We start from the raw sequence: 25,927 nt of genomic DNA, 5'->3' as shown, positions 1-25,927 counted from the left end.
ACAATCAACTCTGATCACCTTCAGAAATAAACAGATGGTTCATAATAATTCATGACTGATTTTGCACATGACATGTAAGCAAATCATTGTGACAAAGCACGGAGACATAATGATAATGATAATGAAAAAGTCAAGGTACCATTCAGGAAATTGCCAAATTGATCTTTTAGCTAAACAAGCTCTGGGATTTATAAGATGAATATTGGAAGCATTTCTTGTAGGGTAGGAGTGAATTTGTTTATTGAGTTTGAAAATATTCATGAAATAAGAAGGTAAACACTGAGTATTGTAGCGAAACATGAAGGTAGCACTCTGTAAAAAATTAATGTCATCAATTTTCAAAATGTTATGCTTTGGAAATATAAGGTCTGGCTGAGCTCTATAATCAGTCCCAGCACAAGTACGCATGGATTTCCTTTGGAGCAATAATATTGAATTTGTACAACTGTATGAAGTTGCCCAGACAATGTTGCAATAATTTATATATGGCAAAACGAGTAAGTTATACAATACAAAAAGAGTTTCCACCGGAAGATGGTGTTACAGTATACAAATCTGTAGAAAGGCATTAAAATATATACGGCCATTTCTTACCTAAAGCTTGAACATTGCTTACATTTCAAAGTCATATTCATTCCATTGCAGCATCACAATATAACTATTCACCATAATACCAACGACTATGTCATAAATTATGTCTTGGACCATTCTTTCCCCTTTTTTATTCTGTGTCCACGTGAAAGTGCCGCCGGTCTATACATTTGCGATATAAAGATTTGTCTGACGATAATGTTATATTCTGAAGAAATGAAATCGCATTTCTCAGTTATTGGCCCCTTACAAGGACCCTGTATTATTGTCATTATTATCCTACATATTGGTATAGTAGCATAACATTGTATCGATGGTTTAAACTAAAGCATCATTGCAACCAAAGTCAACGAGAGAGCAGAAACTCGAAAATTTCTTGCATCACACAAATTTGTTCTTTATTAGTGTGGTTCATGCAATCAGCATTTTCGATACAAAGCTATACCGAGACAATTAGAGGAAAAGGCATTAAGTGAAATAATAGAATTTACGCGTTCTTATTTCGACTTGCACAATTTCAGTTCTTGACATGCATGCTTAACTGGGATTAGCAAAAGAGTTCCAAATGTTAATTGCTCTAGTTTTGCAAATAGACCAGTGATAACTGTGAAGGAGTCATTTTAGGCAACTTTCAGTCTTTTTTGCAAGTCAGGTTCAATGCTCATGGTTGATGAAAGCTGATTCCGAACAATGTGAGATGTGCATCCAAAAGATTTCGTTACCTAGACTGGTTTTGGGCCGGCCTCGGTACCGGGCAGTTTCTTCAGATATTTATAGAAATGCATAGAATCACAAGAAATTGCAGGACATTTCGTTTGATGATAATTATCTAAGTATACATACTGACATCATAATTATCAAAATAATTTCCTTGTACTTCAGGACAATAACTGAAGTGACAGGGAATATACATGTCAAAACACAACGTTTCACAAAACATAATTCATTATGAAATTTACAGTTGTCACTAAATGCATCATTAAATAAATTTTGATACACACGTTATCATCATTCTACGAAGGACTGTTGCCATTCCTCCATGCAGTAAAAAGATTAGGAGACTCCGACCACCACTTAAAGCACTAATTTCGCGCGGGGTCTAGGGCACTGTCTGATCAAAATGTAAAATCGATTATATATTTCCTCAACATACCACCAATGCTGCCATAGACTTATGATAGAAATTAACTATATAATCAATTATATCTCGTCATTAAACAGGGCTCAGGTCTTAACCTTACCTGCCCCTTTTACATGATCTCTTCTTCAAAGATGAAGAGACAAACAGATGTAACTTAATTTAAATCAATATAAGAATGAATGGAAGAATGAATAAGAAGATAAAATGATATCATTTAATCTATCTGTTTTCCCTCTTTCATAATTTCTCAGGAGTTCTAGCCTCAGCTCTGTTTGTTCTCTTACTAGGACTCAAGTTGTTTCGGAGTCAAACACATTGACAAAGAATAGTAGCATACAAATGAAATAAATAAATACATGCACGAATGTATGAATGAATAATTAAATATAATAGGTGAAGAACACGTTTTGCATTTCTGTCTTTTATCTCTCACATGTAGCATTCGTTCCACAGCTAATAACGTATGTCTGAAACGAGTATAAGCTTGGAGTTGAATGTGTTTGTATTATTGAATACTAGTATAAAATTCATTTATTATCCAAAATAACTAATTTCTGAGCTTGTAATTTCCAGAAGAAAAGCCGATCAATTTGCAGGCCATTCCAGATTCTTACCGCGATTAAAGTTTTAGTAAGACATACATACAGCCCGTAGACAAAGTCACTGTTGCAGAAAGAGGAAAACAACGGTTTACTTGTCAACCATTATTGTACTATATGCACAAGGATGTACGTGAGTGTATATGCGTGGAAGGGGGGGGGGGGTCGGGTTGAAAGCAACAGGAAACCAGAAGAGTGGTCTCTATGCCAGTATGCCTTCACATGACCTAAGGTAAGTGGTCTTTTATACACGACAACAGTATAGGTTCAACTATACACAAATACCAGCAGCATACTGGAAAAACCTTTACTTCAAACCAGCTGTACAGTGGGAACGCCTTTAAAGGCGCAGATTTGCACCTTTCTCGTCTGAAAGGTCCTAAGACCCTACGTGTTCCCATCTTCCTCACATCTTTGAGGTATGGTGTCTTCTTCAACATCGGCCACTTCAACTTCCGTGGAGTAACCAGATTCCTTCTTATTCTCATCATTATCTGTCATACCGTCTCCTACTTCTCCGTTTGTCATTGGTATTTGCTCTGGTAGGGAAGTAAGATAGATACACACCGACATTAAGAGACATTATCATACTATGCTGCCTTTGAATAACACTGTAAACATGTTGACTTTGAACAAAATCTTTTGAACTTACTTATTATTTTCTCCACAGAATCACAACATATAGACTCCCTGTTATTTTGAATCAGCTCATAGAATAAAAACACAACTCTATGATATATTTTTTAAAAAGTATTTATATCACTCTGGCTCAACTGTATGCCACAAATAAAATATGAAATAAAAGTAGAATAAAAACAAAAAGTCTACTATAACGTAAAGCTCTTCAGCTTGGGTTCCTCGTAAATTTGAATGATTACATACATTGAGAGAAATTCTAAATCATTCTCAATTTTGCCACTTTCCAAATGTAATGTTGATATTTCAGATTGAAAACTGAATGACGGAATGATATGCTAACAATTATAATAATGATAATTATTATTGTTATTATATTCATTCTCTTTGCCCGCTCCCTTAAATGAGTGACGCAGACATATCAAATAACACTGATCATAGACATATTATTGTGTCAGCTGTAAATATTGATGCGTCCCACCAATATCGTCATGACCCTCATATGTAAAGTTGGATGGAGGTATCAAAATGACAGAATAGGAACGCAATTGTGAGAACTCAAAACTATCAGTTAGACTCTCGTAAATCCGAACGTCTGCATATCTCTACAGCAACAAATTCTGCTGTTTGAAGTTATACTGGTCAAAATGATAAAAAAAAAATATCAGTCATGTCAACGCCCTCACTTTTTTCACTGTAGGTCTACTCTGAAGAGGAGGCAAAGTCACCCATAATTAACATAAGGATGCCTACTTCGACAAACAGTGATCATGAGAATGTCCAGTAAGTGGTTAGTTGGCAGTCTGACGCTGGAGAGGCCAGATTAGGTTTGGTTATTGGATAAATCCATTATTATTACTATGGAAATGACTTTTCTTTTTTTTTCGCATCGTTTTAAACTTACCATCTTTAGAACTGGACGAAGTGGTTGAATCAGCTGTATGAGTGGATAATAAACGCTTTGTGTAGTCGTTGACTTCTTCTTTCAAGATTCCCCTCTTTTCTCTTTTTCTGTAGTAAGAAAACAACAACAAAATGAGAAAAATAAACATACGTACAAACTATTGTGTTTTTTTCTATTTCCCCTCCACAGGCTCATTTAGAATAGGTTCATTTGCATTGCTCAACCGGATGAATGATTTGAGGCACTACGTATAAAGCAATTTTCGTTATCTAAAGAATAAAACATCAACAGGACCAATGATCACTCATAACCATCACCGCTAAAATCGCATTACCAATTCGTATAACTTACAGAAAGGGTACAAACAAAAAGAGAACAAAAAAAAATATTTTGCTTATATGGAAACATTTGCAAAGGTGAATGCTTTATCTCTTAACATCTTAAAAGGGAGCATAATCCAATTGAGTATCTGAATATAAGAACGACCCAAATCCATGGAAGACCATTTTTTAGTAAACTTAAAAAAAAAAAAACATTCATACCTTTTTTATTTGTCCAATACATATGTAATATTCTATATAACTGTGATTGGAAGGCAACAATGTATATACAATTAGAACATATATTATTATGAGACGTACCCAGGATTTTTTAGAGGGGGGTGTTCAGTGGCGTACCGTGGGTCAAGACATGGGGGGGGGGGCACCTCATGGAAGCAACATCAGAATTGCATAACTGTACAATTAAATGCGAGCGAGCGGAGCGAGCGAGCTTGAAAATTTTGACATTTTACAGTCCCCAAACTGCCGTTTGTAGCTATATATAATAATATAATGTATATGTATATATATATATATATATATATATATACATATATATATATATATATATATATATATATATATATATATATATTTCCTTTGGAAATTAAGGGGGTTGCACCGGGTACAACTGCTGGCAGTTGCTGGCAGTAACATCAGGAGAATGGCATAACGATTAAATGCGAGCGAGCGAAGCGAGCGAGCTTGAAAATTGTGACATTTTACAGTCCCCAAACTGCCGTTTGTAGCTATAATTTTTTTTGCTTTAGAAATTAAGGGGAGGGGGCGCACCGTGCGCAACAGCTGGCAATTACTGACAGCAACATCAGGAGAATTGCATAACGATTAAATGCGAGCGAGCGAAGCGAGCGAGCTTGAAAATGTTGACATTTTACAGTCCCCAAACTGCCGTTTGTAGGTATACTTTTTCGCTTTGGAAATTAAGGGGAGGGGGCGCACCGGGCGCAACTGCTGGCAATTACTGACAGCAACATCAGGAGAATTGCATAACGATTAAGGTGCGAGCGAGCGAAGCGAGCGAGCTTGAAAATTGTGACATTTTACAGTCCCAAAACTGCCGTTTTTAGCTATATTTTTTCGCTTTGGAAATCAAGGGGAGGGGGTGCACCGGGCGCAACTGCTGGCAATTACTGATAGCAACATCAGGAGAATTGCATAACGATTAAATGCGAGCGAGCGAAGCGAGCGAGCTTGAAAATTGTGACATTTTACAGTCCCAAAACTGCCGTTTGTAGCTATATTTTTTCGCTTTGGAAATTCGGGGGGGGGGGGGGGGCTCATTGGGCGCAACTGCTGCTGGCAATTATTACTGGCAGTAACATCAGGAGAATGGCAATATAACGGTTAAATGCGAGCGAGCGAAGCGAGCGAGCTTGAAAATTTTGACATTTTACCGTCCAAAAACTGTCGTTTGTAGCTACATGTATATATTTTTTCCCATTGGAGGGAGGGGGCGCCCGGTGTGCCCCCTGGATCCGCCACTGGTAGTCAAGGGTGTCGGTTTATGTTCATGATTGGGGAGGTATGACCAGCGAGGGGGCGTCGAAGTGACCAAGCGGGAGAAGGACGTCCAAAATCTGCACTTTATATACAGGCGCGGTGGAGCACCCTAATTATCTCGGAGAAATCCATCGGCAGCCGAGCCTCATTTGCATAAAGTAAACAACATGTACTCGCGTAGTTGAGAAAAAGTAAACAACTTCTCAAGCTAATAACAATTTAAGGAAACCTATTTTCGGATTAAAATTGAGTTAGTTTGAATTTGAAAACATGTCCGAATATGCACATATAACATATTAAAGGATTTGACAATGATAAAATGTGAAATTTTAGCGAAAACCTGGCGAGCAAAATTACCAAAAATATGCCTCGAAAATCATCCTAAAATTCACGAAGTGTGATTGCGGAAACAAAGCGCCATTCGAACAAAGTACACCGAATTTTATTTATCTGCTTGCATTTTAAATGTCATACCGTAATATTCCCGGCCATGGTTGTGTCGGAAAAAAACAGAAGATGTTGTCAAAAATGACACGAACGCAAAGTGTACAGGTCGGTCCCATGTATATATAATCGCGTGACTGTATAGCGTTGCATGTCACAGCACACACAACGCTTTGCTGCATGCAGCGTGCGCGGCAGCAGCTCAGCAGTCACCGCCGTGCGACACTCAGCAAAATTTAATTGACTGCGTCACATGCAAACCAACAATGAGCACGAAATCCTGAATCTCACGCACCACGCATGCCCAATATTACGGGAAAAGAAATGACGTCATTTTCAATTGTTTCGCTTACTACAATTTTCTATTCCAAACCCTGTAGAAACATGTTGATTTCTCAAAAAGTACGGGTGGAACCAAGCGAAAACTTTCACCATATATGGATTGAGGCCTGATAAACTTATGTTGCCAATCTCGGACACATTGGAGCCCGGCCATAGTCCAGTCGGAAAAAAAAAACAGAGAGCATGTTTTGCGGGAAGTGATTTTCAAAACGCTTTAATATCTCAAGTTCTAGTGCAGCAAATTTCATAATTTTTTCATCAAAAGGAAGGTTTTTAAAAACTTAGATAGTGTGGGAAGTTTGAGTTTACTAGTGGCACGCATAGCGGCACAAGGAGAAGGTAAAGATTTGACTTTTTCATGCACACAGTTTCGGGCAGCCGTGGATGCCCGTTGGAAATTCAAATAGAACGGGGCGATAATGAGATGCAAATTGGGGTGCTCCACCGCGCCTGTATAGAGCATCCCCTAATTTGTTTGTGTTTGTGAGTGTGTGTGTTTCAAATAGATGGAAAAGTTAGGAAATAGCCAAGGTTAAGTCTTATTATTGGCAATGCAAGGCATTTTAATATAGACTAGTATGTAAAGCAACACTGCAAAATCAATGATCAAGCTTTGATAGCAAAATGTGTACAACCTATCAAACATCACATTCCGCAACATTGCAGCGACTCTTTTTGCCATTCTGATATTCTGAGTACACTGCGCACATCCTGCTTGTATTCAAAATGCCAACCAGGAATCACGCTGGCGTATCTAGGGAAAACGGCGCTAGGGCCAAGCGCGAAAATTGCGCCCCTAATTTCTGAAAAAGTGTTCAACCCCAACCCCATCCCGGTAGGGAATTTAAAGAAGTCCTCATGATATGCTTTTTGAAGCACTTAAGAGGGGTCTTTTTGAAGGTGATTTAAATGTAATAGGCATCCCTAAATTTTGATATATTTTGGCGAGCGAGCGCAGCGAGTGAGCTGAAAATTTTTATATTTCAGCTTTATACATAACATGGAATTCTTGTCATTTTTGGTTATGAAATCTTCGACTTACAATAATCTAATCAATATATAGTGACGGCCTTATAGATAACGATTTATACCAACAGTGTCCAACCCCATTCCGGTAGGGACTTTAAAAAAGTCCACATGATATGCTTTTTCAAGCACTTAGAAGGGGTCTTTTGAGGGTGATTTAAATGTAATAGATATTGAAGAACTTTGGCGAGCGAGTGCAGCGAGCGAGCCGAAAATTTTTGTATTTCAGATTACAAAACATGGAATTCTTGTCATTTTTGGTTATTAAATCTTCGAATGACAATTCTAATCAAGATAAAGTGACGGTCTTATAGATAACGATTTATACCAACAGTGTTCAACCCCAATCCCATCCCGGTAGGGACTTAAAAAAAAGTCCACTTGATATGCTTTTTCGAGCACTTAAAAGGATTTTTTGAGGGTGATATAAAATCTGATAAATTTTGGCGAGCGAGTGGAGCGAGCGAGCCGACAATTTTTGTATTTCACCTTACAAAACATGGAATTCTTGTCATTTTTTGGTTATTAAATCTTACAATATCTAATCAAGATATAGTGACGGCTTCATAGATAACGATTTATGCCAACAAACTAAATTACTACGAGTGAGTGAGCCGAAATTTTTATTCATTTAAAATTTCATTACGTTTTGTTCTTCTTATTCTTTTTTTTTTTTGGATAAATCTTGGCGAGCGGGCGCAGCAAGCGAGCCGAAAACTTTTATGTTTCAGCGTTACAAAACATGGAATTCATGTTTTGTTTTTATCTTGTTTGATTTGGTTTTCTCCCCCCCCCCCCCCCCCCCCATTCTCCTTCCTCCCGTCCGGGCGAGGGTTTCTTCTTCTTCTTCTTCTTCTTCTTCTTCTTCTTCTTCTTCTTCTTTTTATTCTTTTTCTTCGTCGGTTTTTTTCTTCTTCTTTTTTTTTCTCGTTTTTTTTTTCACGTCCCCCCCCCCCAGATACGCCACTGTTGGTAGTTGATACTACTAACTTAGCATGCAATGTGCCTATAATAGGCTGCAGCGCAGCATGCATTGTACACACATAATATTATGCATCATACACAATTTACGGTATACCGCGTACGGTATAATACCGGTAAACGGTGAACATTATGCACAATGCATCTTCGCGATTCGGCCAGAAAGCAAAGCAGGGATCGGGAATGTCTACTGTTTGTGCGTCAGCTTCGCGCGCGGTGCAGTTACGTTACTGTTAGTATTAACACGTACTGTACACGAGTTCTTTAGTGCGTATAGTATTATGTAACTCCATAATGTATCATCATCCACACAAACATTAAGATAAAACAAGGAAGAGAGAGAGAGAAAATGAACGCAAAAGAAAGGAAAGGCGGAATTCAAAACGGAAATAAAAGCGGTAAAGACAGCTTTTGTTTCATTTGTCAACATCTAAACATTGCTGAAGAGGGGAATAGCTCAAACACCTCCCTTTTGCCCATTTTGGCAAAGGGGGGTGTTTGAACACCCAAAACACCCCACTTTTGGCAAAGGGGGGTGTTTGAACACCCAAAACACCCCCCCCCCCCCCTCGGTACGCCCTTGATTATGAAAATTAACATTTACATTAATTGTGGAGAGGCCATTTTGTGTGATGGACTTGGGTCGTTCTTTAAATCATATACATGATATTCTGCTATAGAGATGAGAGAAGGATGAGAGAGGGCGCTATAATATGAATGTAAGAATAACCCAAGTCCTTCATTCTTACATTCATATAAGATTAAACTCATTTATTTCAGGCACATCCGGGGTAATTAGGATTTATCATTTATACACAAGATGAGTCCATGCAAAAGCTACAATTTCCCATGTCAAACAGAATTAGGCCAAAAATTGGACTTGGGTCGTTCTTATATTCAGGTCTTCAATTAGGTCTTTGTATGATTTGTAGGTAATTCAGCTACTGTGGAAAATGCAACTGCAAAACATCATCCTACATTTAAAAGGGCTGATCTATAGTACCATTCAGCAATGTGATGGAGGGATGATCTAGTAAGAATGCATTATTAATTCTGTCCAATGAACACAACATTGTTCGAATTGATTGTCTTCAGATAGAAAATCGTTTCATAAGAATGTGAAGATATTTTCAGCATAATCGAAAGAAAAAATTAGCGTACTATAAAACAACACGACAGTGTTAGATTTGGGGTCTTTGTAGCAATGAATTTCCCGAACCCTGCCTGTTATGCGTATGTTTTCGTAAACACTTTTTTTCTTTCTTTCATTTGTGTGTGTGTGTGTGTGTGTGTGTGTGTGTGTGTATGTGTGTCTTTGTGTCGTTTATTTTCTTATAGGATATGGGTGAAGGAATTGAAAAAGAAGTGATAACTATGGGAAAACTCTCTGAGGACCAGTGAGACCTTAAAACAATTTACAGAATGTTAATATATCCTGTCAATGCAATTTAGTTACAAATTGTTAGTCTAAATTGGGTTTCCTTCTTTGTCTTCTTTGCCATTTACTTTAAGCCAACGTTTTCATGTAATTATAAATTGAGACTTTTAGTTTTGACTTTATCGTAACATTTTTACATGTATTTATATTATCATATTTATGTAGGAATCAACAGGGATCTTATTTTTGATAAATCAATATTATATGATTGCAACCATACTTGATATCGTGTGTTTTTGTAATCTTGTTCATGTGGCCGACATTACGACACATTGCTAAGTAAAGTTTTTTTTTTTCGAAAAACAAACGTGTTTTGTCAGGCAAGACCCCTAAAAGAGAGGCTGTCATGAAGAATTTACAGGCTATTCAGACCATCATTATTTTTTTCACGACAAAATTTCGTTTTTTGTTTTCATGACAAGATCTTCTTATTACACTATTTAAGAAAGTCATGAGTAGTTAAGCGATGGTGTAATGTAGGTTCATCTTACTCATGACACTGTTCTCCCTCTCGACTGAATGCTTCACGGTCACCATGTCCTTCTTCCATCTTGGAAAATTGCTCTGATTAGAAAATCAAAACAACGAAGAGAAAGCAAGTAATATGTGTCAATTTGTTAAAGTATCATTTGCATCTTGCTACAGCACGATCATGTTATTTCTGAGAGTAAAGTCCCTTTAAACATACTAATAAATCCCGTTATAAATTCCTCAAATCCTAATAGAATAACGTGCAATAAAAAAGTTACATATGTATGTCAATATTAGATATTAGATTAGATATTAGATCATTTCAAGAAATGAAAAGGAGACTCAAAGACATACTTGATAATTCTATTTTCCCCCAAAAATGGGTTGTACAAAAACTCCTAAAAACAGGCTTTTCCATTCATGTTATGATCCCAAATTTAAGAATAACATAGAGGAAGAAAAGCTCTTTCAGAAAATATGAAAAACTTAAGATTGACTAAGTTAACACGTTTCACTTTTTTTTCGTCCTTACGTAAAATCAAGTGGTGCGACTTTTTGTTCGTTTTGTGGTGCACGCTTACATTAGCCTCGACAATCATTGTATTCAATTTTACATTAATATTTGTTTCTTGTTCTTTTTTTTTTTCAAATTATGAATTAACATGAATTGCTATGTCCATAACAGTTCGATACAGACAGTTTGACAAATAAACGATCCTATACGTTCTGTAAAGAATTTTGATAAACTTGCCATTCACATTGCGTCGTCGTTTCCTGGCATAATAACAAAAACAAAATGTCAGGACCCCAAGTAGATAAAATCCCGCAGCACTGAAGACCAGAGGTGACGCTTTCACAGCTGCAAAGATAATGAGATTTTTCAGTGGCATTATCGAAGAACAGATGTATACTAACGTTAAAAAGCAACTGACTGTAATATACCACTCACAAGAGACAAAAATGATAGCGATCATGATCAACGAATGGAGTCACATAAAATGTATTTTTCAAGTTTTCAGTTCTAAGAATTGCAAGTATTGAATACCATTAGACACTTGCAATCGACATCGGAAAATGTTGTACGTCCAACTTGCCCTCGTTACGGAGGAATAATATAGACAACAAATATCTTTTAAGAGAACAAAACGGGACGTTTCCAACTTGCAACAGTACAATACCAAATACTATGAATACAAGGGAATTTGTTTCACTTCCATGTCCGGGGACCAGCTCACTGTAAACTACCAATACTAGACACATTTGGACACAGTTGGACTACACATTGGAGATAAAATATGCATATGTTACAGTATCAGTCATATTGCAGTTCATGATCTATTCAAAATTCGAATAATTGCTATAGCGGGAACTCCTAGTTTTCACACTATAATGATATTTTTCGATCATGTTTCAGATTATTCATTTCGTCTTTGGATATACACATATAGGAGTCGTCTTCTCGCTTACCATGCTTGGGGGAAACTACAGACGAATGTAGGGTGGTCTTTATTGGAAGACCTGTTGAAGGATTTCCCTTGGAAATGGCTGATAAGGTGAAATTCAACACAGGAAAAGAAAGAAGAAATTTTGTTATTCATCATTTCAAAAGCCTAATTCTGATGCTAGATTTTCGCACTACTCTCATCAACATTGAGAGTGATCTTTCTTACCGTATTGAAAACAAGGCCCATCAACAGTATTGAAATCAAACGAGCAGAATATTCGGCACTCCAACAAAAAAGAAAGAAAGAAAGATAGGACCTATAAGAACTATTAATTTCCTTTATTACCACTCCTTCTAAAAAGAAATCGATAGTAAAAAAAGTTTGAAATATAGAGACAGAAAGAATGAGATTAATCAAACTCTCCATTGTTGTTTCTTATAACCAATGTCGGAATTGCCCACCTCCCTTGTTTACAAAAAAAAAATAATCAATAACAACAACAACAACAATAACAACATGGGTACAATGGTGGAGGATGACGAACAATGCCATTTAAATCACCGATGAACCTTGTATCGAATATCCTATCCAGATGCCATATTGAATGAAGACCTGCATGACAAATGACAGTTGGAATGCATGGACGCAATTATCCAAAGAAAGCGCTGCAGATGGATTGGTCATATCCTCAAGAAAGAACAGGTCATCATTACCAAGACAACACTCTACTGGTCTCCAGAAGGGAGGACGAAGAGGGGAAGAGCCAAGAACACATGCGTCATGCACATGGAGAGAGAAGAGTGATAAGGAACCAAACCACATCTTGGGAACACTACCTGCCTGGAAATGGACAGAGCCGAATGGAGGACGTTTTTTTTTTTTTTTTTCGTTTTTTTTTTCTGCACTTTAACTTGACCATGGCATAATTGGTAGCAAGTAAGTAAGTAAGTAAGTAAGTAAGTAAGAAATATCAACATTGATAAAAAATGTCACTATACAAATTATAGTGAAAACAATAATGTAATAATAGTAATAAACAAATAATTCGGAAAATCATGAGAGTATAATAGAATCAGTAATGTTCGCCACGTAAAATGACAAGAGAAAAAAAAAGGCAGGAAAAAAATCTGAGAAGTTGGTGTCCCTTGAAAGCAAGCTAGAGGAGTAAAAGTGAATTGAAGGAGTCTGAGCTTTAGATCCTAACACAATCTAAGTCAGTCAAAAAGGGCAAACACAGGAACCAAACATTCATCTCTATCGTTACTCTTTCTATTTGTGTCATCTCTATGTTCCTCCGTATATTGCCGTAGAGGGCGATACAGCGCGCCGCTATAGGGCTCACACGGGTAAATAATTCCCCATAGAGACGTGTGTTAAAATTCAAATCGTCGCTGGGGTGACAAGACCTCGTATCTCAAAAATGGTGTTGTTTTGTTTTGTTTTTTGTTTTGTTTTGTTTTGTTTTGTTTTTTTTTTTTTTTTTTTGTTTTGTTTTTTTTTTTTTTGCTTAATGGTCACATAATGTGTCAAGTGATGTCTTGGCCAAATCCCAACTGTCTTACTCCAAAAATGAAGCCACCATGACATGTCAAAGGAAAGGCTTTCCCATTCACTACAGTGCTTTGGCCGCCATGTTTTTTGCCCTCCTGAACATTTGACATTCTTGAGATACGAGGTCTTGTCACCCCAGCGACGAAATGTCAAAAAATTCTGTAAAATAGCTAGAAGAAATGAGGTGTTTCATCTTCATTAACCTGGATAAGTGAGATATACCCTTTCACCCATCAAATTTCCAGGGTGGGTTCTTCTGCTCTAATTCTGTCCAAGGGTCCGCAAAGCCAGACTACGAGTTCTTGTCACTCAAAAAAATCACCTATTTTCCGTACACGTACCCAAAGAAATATAGTCCCCTCAAATTCCATCAGAGAAGCTTTCATCTTCCAACCAAAATGCAGTTTGTAGAGGAATTCATACTCAATGTCTCCAGCTATTCAGTTTTTTGCCAAACTACATCATGGATTTTTTTTTTCTTCATTTATTTTGGTATCTTTGGTACGAATTTGTGAAGGGGTCTGGGACAGTCCATTTTATTTACAGGTGTGAGCCCTATAAGATTGAACCATACGAGTGAGAAAGCAATCGAAACTTTTGGATCTAGGAATTACGGGATTTTCACGCCATCTCTCGGCCTGTGGCAAAACGGAACTACTTGGCCCTCATACTGTCCTAACAAGACTACTACCGTTGGCTATTATATCACGCAACATTCATCGACAAGAAGCTGCACCGGTAACAATGAGAACAAAAGAGCAAGGCTACATGTAGGCAGCGGGAATGCAATCAGGTGTGGAATAGGTGTGTTCAACAACAGGGAACAGACAAAAAAAAAATGAAGAGTTTGTTCGCAAAAACCGATAAGTCCATTTTTGAAGATTTTGAAGTGCGGTCTCTGTCATAAAGTACAAAATAATACCTTTTAAATGATATATTGGTCACTACATATAAAGGTACATTTTTGAAGTTATGGTCAAAAGAAGCAAAAATTTTCTCATTATTCTCTTTATTTTTCTTGACCTTTAATCGCAAATATCTCCATTTGGCAAATATGGACTTATCGGTTTTTGCGAACAAACTCTTCAAATATTCTTTAGCAAAGTTGGAAGGACAAAATATGAGAGGCAAGATCTTGGATCTTAAACAGAATGGATAGAAATAATGTAAAGTTAAGTAAAACACATAATGTAAATGATCAAAAGAGGAGACATGGCTGGAATGACACACCTTGAAACCAAGAGAGCACAATCAAAATATTATATATATTGTTATATTAAACTTGAAAACAAAATCATCATATAGAACTGCGCAGGGGAAAAAAAAAGTATAAACGGGGAAAAAACGACCAATTAGAGAGAGACAGCTTTCACAGAGATTAATGAGACTAAGATCGGTTACACACGAGAGAAAATTCGTAACTTGAATCATAATTGTAATGATGATTGCAATTCGTCTTTAGAATTATCGGACCTTACACACGCTCGCTCGAAAACTGTGATTAGAATTCGAATTCTCGAGCTAAGGCGCTACGTAACCCTTGGTGACTTATCAATCAAAGCGTACGATCGAGTGCATGCATGCGGTGCGCGTATTGCTACGGAAGTGCTTGAAAGGTCACGTAAGCTCTGCCCCTCAAAAGATGTTTTGGAGGTCAAGCATTACACACGCAAATTTCGCACCGTAATTTGAGTGAAACTTCACTGGAATTCACCTCCAGACTAGAATTTGAATTCGTGATTGTGATTAGCATTCGTGATTCTAATTTGCTTCCACACGTGCTAAAAATTCGTTATTAGAATTATTTTTCACTGGAATCATCATTGAAATGAAGAATTTTTGACCGTGTGTAACCGCTCAGAGATTAATAGGTATACATAAATAAAAAAAAAAATAGGACAAAAATAATAAAATAGTCACGAAAGTATCACTGCAAGGTGCTTTGAGTTGCTTGAGGTATTTTGATCATTGAGCATAGTACAAGGGATTTAATGTTTTCTCTTTAATTTTAATCATATCCATGCAAGTATGAAATGATATTAAACATAGAACAAAGTACTCATTACACTATTTGGTATACAAAAACGCACCAAACTATGCAAATACACATCAGCGCAGGCGACCAAGGTGGTTCAACACTGACAAGCACACCCAAACACAAACACAAAACACACAGACACACACACACACTATAACTTTGTCTTAGTAGGTTTGTACTCCCCTCTCCGGATAAGAAGAATATTAACTTGTTTCTCGAACTGTATTCCATATCATAATATTAAAGTTAGCTTGGACAAAACAGGTAAATTAGACAAACAAAAATAGAAATATTAGCCTTTTGTGGTGTCAGGTCTTTTGGCTACTGAATTTCAAAAGTTTAACGAGATTAACCGAGTATACTGATGTAGGTCACACTATATCTGATTTAATGCTACATCAGCTGAGTCGAGCGTATCTTTAATTCACTACAATTGCATTGTTTTGTAAACAAACTATCATAGTTATGTCTTGGACTACCTGATATAGCGACAGTAATCTTGTTGGTCCATAGATAATTATCATTATGATTGATTTGTCGTTGTAATTGTTGTTACGCGACACGCAGATGATATTCTGCTTTTTGATAATCTGGAAAAGAAGACACTATCGCAAGTTTGTGTCTACGTCAGTTGGAGATTTGTAAGGAGAATTAGCGAGGTAGACACACACTCATACTAGGCCAGAATCACGCTTAGTGCTTGATTGCATTTTTACTATATTTACATCTATCCTTGCCCTTTTGTTCTCATTGTTACCCGTGTGCAGGACAACAAAAATGAAATGAGAAGCAAGATCCTGCATCTGTGTGAAACAGAATGGAAAGGAAGAGAATGAAAAGTCAAGTAAAACACAAAGTGTGACTGATCAAAAGAGGAGAGATGGTTGGACAGACAATTTTCACCGATATGAATGAGACACAGATTACAAGGAGTATCACGAAAAGAAAATTGGAGAAAAATAATAAGACAATTATGAAATTATTATTGCAAGGTTCAATTGCTTGGAGTATTTTGTTAATTGAGCATATTAGGTATTTTCTGTTCCCTTTTCAATACAAAATTGTCATTAAGCACATGGATAAAGTGATGTCAAATAGATAACGAAAGACTCGTTACACTATTAGGTATACAGACACTATGACAAACACACATCAGCATAGGCGACCAGGTTGGTTCGACACTGGCGGGCACACCCAAACACCCAAACACCCAAAGACCCAAACACCCACCCACACACACACACACACACACCCTCACACACACACACACAAACACACACACACAAACACACACATGCTATCTGAGTATGAATTATAACTTTGTCTTTATAGTAGGCCCCTATTTCCCTCTCCGGTGAAGAATATTAATTTGTTTCTCGAACTGTTAAGTTAAAGTAAAATTCGATATCATATTCAAGATATCTAAGAAAAAACAAAACAATAAAATTAAGCAAACAGGAGTAGAAGTTTCATCCCGTTTTGCTGTAAAGTACTGGAGTTGCGGAATTTCAATATGTTACATTGAGTAACCGAGTAGACCAAACTATCTGATTATATGCTATATCAGCTTAGACGAGGAGATCATTGATTCTGTCAACCATTACTATACCACTGATCACACTCATGTCTTGTGCTATCTGATTTTAATAATAGCGACAATAATCCTGTTATCCTCGAGGAGATCATGATGGATATTGCTGTTGTTGCTGTTATTGCTGTTGTGAAACACGTACATTCTATTTTTTTTTCATAATTTGAAAAAGAAACCAGACACTAATGCAATTTTGTGTCAGTAGTCAGTGTCTGTGCCAACATTTGTCAGGGGAATATGACAGATAGAGAGAGAGAAAAAAAAAAGAAGTAACTCAAGAGACCAAATTTATTGATGAAATTGGTGTGTCATTTGTTTTTTTCTACCAGTGATAACACAACCAGCGCCTTTGCTTTAACCGTCACGCATGACGAGCTGCCGAGGCGGAGTTGCAGACATACTGCTTTGGCATTAAAATCATTATAACTCCATGGTTTCACAAACTGCAAACAAAGAAACATTTTTTCCTGCGGGGGGAACTGTAATCCCCATCATGTTTAGAGTAGAATAAGGCTCACAGAATGGCGAAAAGTCATTCTGATTGGATGAGAAATACATGAGGGTTATCAGTCATGGAAATTCAAGTTCTTATGTTTCTTCGCCGAGTAGCAATAGCAGGTCGAAGTGTAATTTATGATTTTTATGAAAATCAGCTATAAGGCGATTAAGACTTCAAGGTTATTATTGTATTATTCCACTGATTTGCGCACAAAATGTCATATTCATGATTTAGTGATAAGAACTCGTTGCTCTCAAGATCATCATCTCATTTCTGTTACACATTTTTTTTCATGATATTCCAATTTAATTCAGTATCTGGTTCTTTTTCACAATAATAGGCGTACTAACTCGAACGAGAATAATACCCCTTTCAGGTAATCGTGGATGCGGATAATAGGAGCACTATTAAAAAGTCGTAAAATTTTGATTACATGAACGGGAGAGGAGTAAAAAAGTGCGCATTATTTTGATGCTGCTATTATCCGCATTTTTGCAGCATGAGGAGTTGATCGAGAATACATGAACGCGTTTTACGACTTATGCGCACTAACATTCCACAGTTCAGTCAAAGGTCACTCGATTTCCCGCACAACCGCTGATTGCTGAGCTTGAGCGAGAGCTGTGCATACACGTGAGTATATATCACCGGAAACATTACGTCATTATAGAGGCGTGCGCAGTAACCATGACAAATACTCCCGTCTTTCGCACCGTTATATGAACGGGCGCTCGTAAAAGTAGTGCGCACATCATGGGATATATGAACGCGATTTTGATTTCTTCATCCGCATTATTTGGATGCGGATAATTGAACCGCGATTACCTGAAAGGGGTATAAGCAGCTGAGTTGCGGAATCACATTCTTTTTGATAACATGCTTTCATAACACAAAATTGGGGCTTTTTTACAGATCAAACCATAAACAAAAAAGTAATATAAGATAATTATTATGTACAATAATATGTGCCAACACCCACTCACACACACACTCACACACACACACACACACACACATACACACATACATATTATTTTCCTTCTTCTGATGTGCTGTAAAAGAAGGAAACTATAATGGAAGTGATTCCAAAAGAGACTTGTAATGCCATGACATTATCGTCTTACTTACTTCCTATGATACACCCATCTACAGTATCTTTGATCTCACTTCTTTACAGTCAAAACATCTGAAACGTATTACCATGACTCCTTCCACGACTCGATCGAATGAAAACTCCATAATTCAATTTGTTAATTGAACTCATTCTATTAACCCGTTCCATTCGGGAACCTGGTGGCTTGTGTGTTAAGTCTATGGACATTTCAGAATATGGAACGGATTAAAATCAGGTTTAACATGGAGTTGATTTTCTCTTCGAACCCTATGTGAAAAAAAAAAATGTTCCTTGTATTCCTTTGTATCTGTTAAAGTAGGCTATCCATAAACTTTTAATTTTGAGTATAGGCGAGACTGATATCCACTGGATATAAAATTTTACCGTAATGGATGAGAGAAAAATTTGCTCGATCAAATCCTTAGATGACCATTTTCTCAAAACGTGGTAGATCTGTTCCACTCCAGCAAAATGTTTTACCACCAAACGACACCCAACGATATATCTTCTTTCGTTTTTTATGTTCTTTGAATGTATAAAATTATAGTGAACGTTTTCCATTGTTAATAACCAAGGCTGTGCAGACAAAGGGAGAGGTAAAAAAGTTAATAGACTTGCATTTCTCTCAAAACAGAAAGCGGGGAAGGGACATGCTTCGAGGCATGTCATGATAAAGCACCAATCTTTGTTAAACCTTCTTGTTACGTCGTGTGGGCGATTATTACGTTACCCCCTACTTTGCATATGCTTTAACTTTACTTTTTGTTCATAGCAAACTATAGTAGTTTTCATTCATTCAGGCAATTAGATGTACCTCATATTAGTGATACTTGCCATTGTCGTGTCACACCAAAGTATAGTACAGTACAGTATATTTACTTATAGTATATTTAATAGCTTACGAAAATTTTGCACATCGATTAATGGAAGTGCTACATCGTTCACTGTTTAACATTATTCAAGGAATCAAAAGCCCAGGCATTATGTTATTTTCTGTCAAGAGAACTGAGTCTTACGTAGCCCCCACAGTCGTGTCACATTTTAGCAATTGTAGTGAATGTTATTACCGATATCTTTTTTAAGCCACATACCATTTGCGCGAACGTAAACATTCGTTGTCCGTCTTGTTATGGCAGTCGTTGCAAAGTCCAAAATGTCACAGAAATATTGACCCTCATCTTCGAATTGGACGTCCTTGATGATCAGGGAAAAGTTGTTTGAAATGTCGTACAAGCCAGCCTCATATCCTTGACCACTCTTTAGACCAGGACTGCTTTCTAGATGGAGTATTGTCAAATAGACATTCGGAGGATCACCCGCTTTTATCCAGAATACACCGAGAGCCGTCTGTGTTGTCACTCTGCACGGGACAACACCTCGCTCTCCTGCAATCAGTTCTACCGACGAGACAACATCTTCGAAGTTAGATGACCCCTCCACGGCAATATCTGCAATTGAATTAGTGCAGTAGTTAATATAGATATATACTAAAACCACCACAAAGGATTAAAGGAAAGGAAAATGTCCATATTATTGTGATTTTGAAATTATTTTTATTCAAACCTGATCAAAGTAAAATATAATGTCTTTAGCAGAAACTAAAACAAGACCTTATAGGGATTTTATAGTTTTCGTTGAAACCTAACTTTATCTTCTAACATTTTTTTCTTAAGATAATGATAAACCTCTTTGAAAGATCATGAAATTCAAAGAGGTATTCATTATTTTATTTGATGAAAATCGGTTTTTAAATGGCAGAGATATCCAAAACAGAGCAATACTAATAAAAGGTGGGACCCACATTCTATCAAGACTGCGTTGTTTTATTTTGTGTTTGGATGTCTCAGCCATGCCAAAACCAATGCATTCCTCTTAGAATGGCATGCTCCGTGTTATTTCATGAGTAGTCTCCTGGTATCTCACAAAAAGTTAAAAACCCTATTCCCATTTCCACCAATATTTTACCAGCCCTTAAAACTACTTAGACAAAATATTACCATTAATAAAATTATTAAAATGAATATTTTTCTTCTTTTGTCTTTTTTCACTTCTCTTCAACATCGATTCCATTTTGCAGTCCCGTTAATGCGATATCAGCATAAATTTGCAGACCAAACTGAAACTTTCAATATTGTTCGAATAACTGAAAAGGAAAGTTTAGAACTCCATCCTAAATCTGTAAAATCTATGCTTCAGTGGTAGTTTATGTTATTACCTGTAGGCCTACCATCAATATGATCGATAATTCTACACAAAATAAGTATTTTTTTTTTTAATGTAGGATGATACATTGTTGAAATATTGGAAGTTAATTTATTTATTTATTTATTGAAACACATTTATACAGGATAAAAACGATCAGCTAAAAGCTGTTTTACATCGAAGTCCTGTGTAAAAACAATGCATTTTCCTGCACAGGGGATGCATGTATATACTATAAAAGAGAGACCATCAAAAAGCGAAAAAAAAATCATTTACAACAGATTTAGAACAAAAAAGGACTGCCGGACTGGGATACAAATGTACAATTCGTTAAAAAGAAGAAGAAAAATCCTAAGTTTTGGAGTATATTCTGCCCACTGTTCACACCAAACAGAATCAGTACACTCAAGACTGAAACACGCAGTTTTCAGCAACCCCATTTATACAACACCAGACACTCGGTCAAGCCTATTACAGTTCACACACGGCACACTCACTTACACACGCGCACTCACACACACGCGTACATACACACACGCGCACACACACACATACACACACATACACACACACACAATTACACACGCACACCATCAACAGACACACCACACACAAAACTCACTCGAGCACACACTCGCACCACATGCAGTGATACAACACAAGATGACATATCACAGGCAAATACCCACACAAACAATGCACACATACAATACACATTCTAGAAAGACAACGTAATATACATAAATACGACACTGGCGATGGCATTATACATGTACATAAACGTGTCAAATAAAAAAAAAATGCGATACAACAACCTCCATTTCTATGTATAGGCCTACTGAAATTCAGAGATGAAAATGTGTGGTAGGTGACTAGTAAAAAGTGACAGCCCGGCAGTTCAAAATGACCATTATAACAATTAATCAATCAATCAGTGAAAATATAAAATCATACTTAATGAAATATCCGAGGAATCCCCGTGCAGGAAAAGCTCACAAAATTCAAATAAAGGAAAAAAAAAGTTTACGATCAGCATTGGATATACAAATACACGACATTAGGCAAAATAAAAAATGTAGTGACGGCTGTATACATACATTTCAAGGCACTGAATAACTAAGAACTGTTATTTCACAATATATGTCTTTAAAAAGGTACGTTTGTAAAACCTTTTAAAAGTCAAAAGAGTTGGTGCATTTTGCAATTCAGTGGGAAGAGAATTCCAGGCAATGGAGCCCGAGTATCTGAAAGATTGTTTAAACATTTCATTGTTTGGCTTCGGTAATACTACATTTAACGAATTTGCATTTCTTGTGTTTAGGCCATGTCTATCAAAATACATTTCTACTTCATTGCAAAGCCTGACTGGTGCTGTGCCGTGAATGCATTGATACATGAGCATACAAAGAAAATAGTCACGTCGGGTTTCTAGGCTTTGCCATTTCAATTGGTTAAACAATTCAGTCACGCTTATATCACCATATCCAAATTGTTTGGAAACTACACGGGCAGCTCTTTTTTGAATGCGTCGTATAGATTCGCGATTTTTTGCGGAGCAGTTTCCCCACACAGAACAAGCATAGTCAAAACATGGTTGAATGGTAGACTTGTATAGGATGTTAAGTAACCGAGTGTCAAGGGTGCTACTAAGTCGTCGTAAAGAAAACACTTTGTATGCTAAGCTTTTACACAGCTGTTTTACATGATTATCCCAAGTCAAATGACTGTCTATGTTAACACCCAAATATTTTACACAATCGACTTGTTTAAGTCTGATTCCATTAAGATTTACATTCAAATCCTTCAAATTAGGTTTAAAACGTGAGGATACAACCATTACATTTGTTTTATCAGCATTAATTTTCAATTTGTTATTTCTATACCAGGTATATATTTCATCAATGCAGGCTTGAAGCCTTATTTCAACATCATTCACATTTTGCCCATAGCTGTAGATTGCAACGTCATCAGCGTATATATTACAGATACCTGAATTAACACTCTGAGTGATATCATTGATAAAGAGCAAAAAGAGTATGGGTCCAAGAACTCCACCTTGAGGGATTCCTATTGTTACTCTGTTTGGCTTTGATAGCTTTCCATTCAAACATACTGCTTGTTTCCTTCCTTTCAGGTAACTCTCAAACCAGCATAATTCAGTGCAATGAACTCCATGATATTGCAATTTCAAAAGTAATAATTCATGTGAAATTGCATCAAAACATTTGGATATATCTAGGAAACACACTGCCACTACTTCACGGGCATTTAGAGCTTCAAGCCAGTCATCAATTACTCTGTGCAAGCACGTAACAGTTGAATGATATTGTAAGAATGCTGACTGTTCAACAGTAATCAATTCATGATGAAGTAAATAAGAAATGAACTGCTTTTGGACAAATTTTTCAAGAATTTTTGCAACGTGAGAGACCACCGAAATCGGTCTGTAATTTGACAAAACTTCTTTATCTCCATTCCCTTTGTAGATAGGGGTGACACGGGCGAATTTCCAATCTTCAAATACAAGTCCACTCTTTAACGAACCATTGAAAATACCAGTCAAAGTTTTAGATACATATAATGCAGCAATATTCAAAAGTTTACTATCTATATCTAAAATATCTAAATTACTGTCTTTGGGCAGTTCACGTAAAATCTTTAGTACATCACCCTCTTGTAAATCAGAGAATCTAAATTCGTAAAGACATTTCGGGTTTTTCCAACATAATAATGCATTATCAAAAGAATTAAACATTTTCTGCCCAACATGTACAAAAAAATCATTCAATTTATCAGGACTTATTTCATTATGAGCACTATTAAGATACTTCGAATTACCCGTGGCTCTATGTAATTCCTTCCAAAGTTTCTTAGGGTTGTTTTTATACGTTTCAGAAACTGATGCTAAATACACTTTCTTTGATTTACGAATTGCATCAGTGACAATGTTTCTTTGTTTCCGATATTCATTCAAAGAAGTAGCACATGTAGCCTTGCGTTTAAGGTAATCTCTCTTATACATCATACCTATAATTTCTGATGTTATCCATGGATTATATCTATTCTTTATTCGAATATATTTAATTGGTGCATGTTTATCACATATTTTCAGAAATGCATTTATCCAATTTTGCCAAATATCATCACAAATAATTTGAGATGAGAAATCTTGATGATTTGTCAAAACATCACAGTTACATATATCATTGACAAAATCATCACAGTTAAATTCACTGTAATCTCTGAAACGGGCCAATTTATGGCCTGAGTTTGTAGCTGAACACTTAACACACGTGAAAATCATGTAATGATCACTTAACGAGATCTGTGCAACATCAGTTATAATATGGTTAATGAACTTGTCATTGAAGTGACAATGTAAAATTGACCATCGGGCCTTCGTAAAAACCCACTTTACTTAGGGGCCTTTTCAAACAAAATAACCCCACATAGAAAAGTTGTATGAACTGCAAGACAGCAAATATCTATTGAAGGAGCATAGTCATTACGTATCTAAAGAAAAAACAAATAATGTATTATCCATACTCACAAGACGACAAGAATGATAATAAAAGTATAGTAATCATCCTCCCTTCATGAAATGAGATCCTTGTGCCTCTCCAAAATGTTTCTCTTACAAAACACGTTTTGGGTACAATACGACGCGCTCGTCACTTCGTCGTGTTCGCCGGCCGGAAAAGTGTTACTTACTGGAAATGTTACTCGATGCCTATAAATATAGTCTTCTGAAATATTATCAGAGCAATGGGGATACGGTCGCAATTCACATTTCATAGTCCACGCGCTCTGTTGGCGCATATACAATAGGCCGCTACTATAAAGTTTACTGAAGCATGATTCTGGTTTTCTGATTCTTTCTGATTCTGATTCTGGAAACCAATCTAAGGGGCTTCACCTGGGCCGGCGACGGCGAAGAGTCAAGGGTCATCCGACTAATCAGCTCAGAAGGGTCTATATCACAGATAGGGAGGTACGACAATTTCGTCTTACCTCCCCGAAAAAAAAAAAAAAAAAACGCAGCTCCAGGAACAACAGGAAAGGTAAACAAAAGACCAGACGAGGGACAAAGGATCGTCATGTTTTGCAGACTACTGGAGGTAATATTAAATATGGCCAGGTAGGTAAAATGATTTTGTCTCATCTCCCTGAAAAAATCACCCCCCCCCCCTTAGAAAATGCATAGTTCCACCATTCTTGTTATGTTTGTTGTTATTTTGATTTATATGGCAAGTCTGTCAGCTTTTGAATGTTTACGCCTAAATATCGATTTAGCGCTCTTTCCGAACCTCTCGTGCGAGGTAGCCTTGTGAAAAGACTAAACGTGGAACCGTGACATTGTTACCACCTTTTTAGTTGGTTTGCGAGACATTTTACTAATGCACTATAGATCCTTAATTTGCCTCTCAAAGCTTATTGTGCTCTTGTAAAGACATGTTTCAGAAGTGCATGATTATGGCATATACACAAAAAAAAAACATATTCAACGACGGTATCATTAAGAGGGTTATGCTAGAACGTAAAAAGAAGAGTGTAGGAAAATGATAAATGGTATGAGAGAGAACTGATGATATACAATATTTTAGAAATTGATTTTGCTATTGCAGGTGTAATCCATGACTTCTTCACATGATGTTTTTTTTATTATTGGTGTTTTGAAAGGGAATATGTTTGTCACAAAGACTCGATGAGATCAAAAGATATGAATCGTACGAATCATTTACATCTGTACAGTCATAAACATTTTCCCATGAAATACAATCTACTAAATCATTCCCTGCTACTGGAGAATAGCTTGCATAGCTGCAGAACCTTTTTTTTTTTTCGTGTTTTTTTTTTTGGAAATAACACTCAAACAAAGCAAAAACAGGTAAGTGATATGGCATATCAGCTAATAATGGTTCCAGCTGAAATTTGACAAGAACTGATGTTTGAATAAATATCATTATGGTCAATCAAAGAGCTACTATGTCTAGCTATTCGGGTAGGTGTTTTAATAAGTTGTAAAAAGTAAATTGATGTTGAAATCGCCAAAAAAATGCACTCGTTCTATCT

General features: G+C 36.6%; 1 protein-coding gene across 1 annotated transcript; it reads right to left on the bottom strand.

The window, feature by feature from the left end:
• Positions 1 to 2,718: 2,718 nt before the first annotated feature.
• LOC140229860 (uncharacterized) lies at positions 2,719 to 24,441 on the bottom strand. Its single transcript, XM_072310075.1, has 7 exons — positions 24,405 to 24,441; positions 19,744 to 20,100; positions 11,882 to 11,959; positions 11,166 to 11,273; positions 10,435 to 10,507; positions 3,872 to 3,972; positions 2,719 to 2,870 (listed from the first exon to the last, which is right to left on the bottom strand). Exons 1-7 carry the CDS (start codon positions 24,439 to 24,441, stop codon positions 2,719 to 2,721), a joined length of 906 nt encoding a protein of 301 aa, XP_072166176.1.
• Positions 24,442 to 25,927: the final 1,486 nt, after the last annotated feature.

The sequence above is a fragment of the Diadema setosum genome, chromosome 6, assembly GCF_964275005.1.
Source record: "Diadema setosum chromosome 6, eeDiaSeto1, whole genome shotgun sequence".
Classification (NCBI taxonomy): domain Eukaryota; kingdom Metazoa; phylum Echinodermata; class Echinoidea; order Diadematoida; family Diadematidae; genus Diadema; species Diadema setosum.
This window is presented reverse-complemented; position numbering and strand designations above follow the sequence as displayed.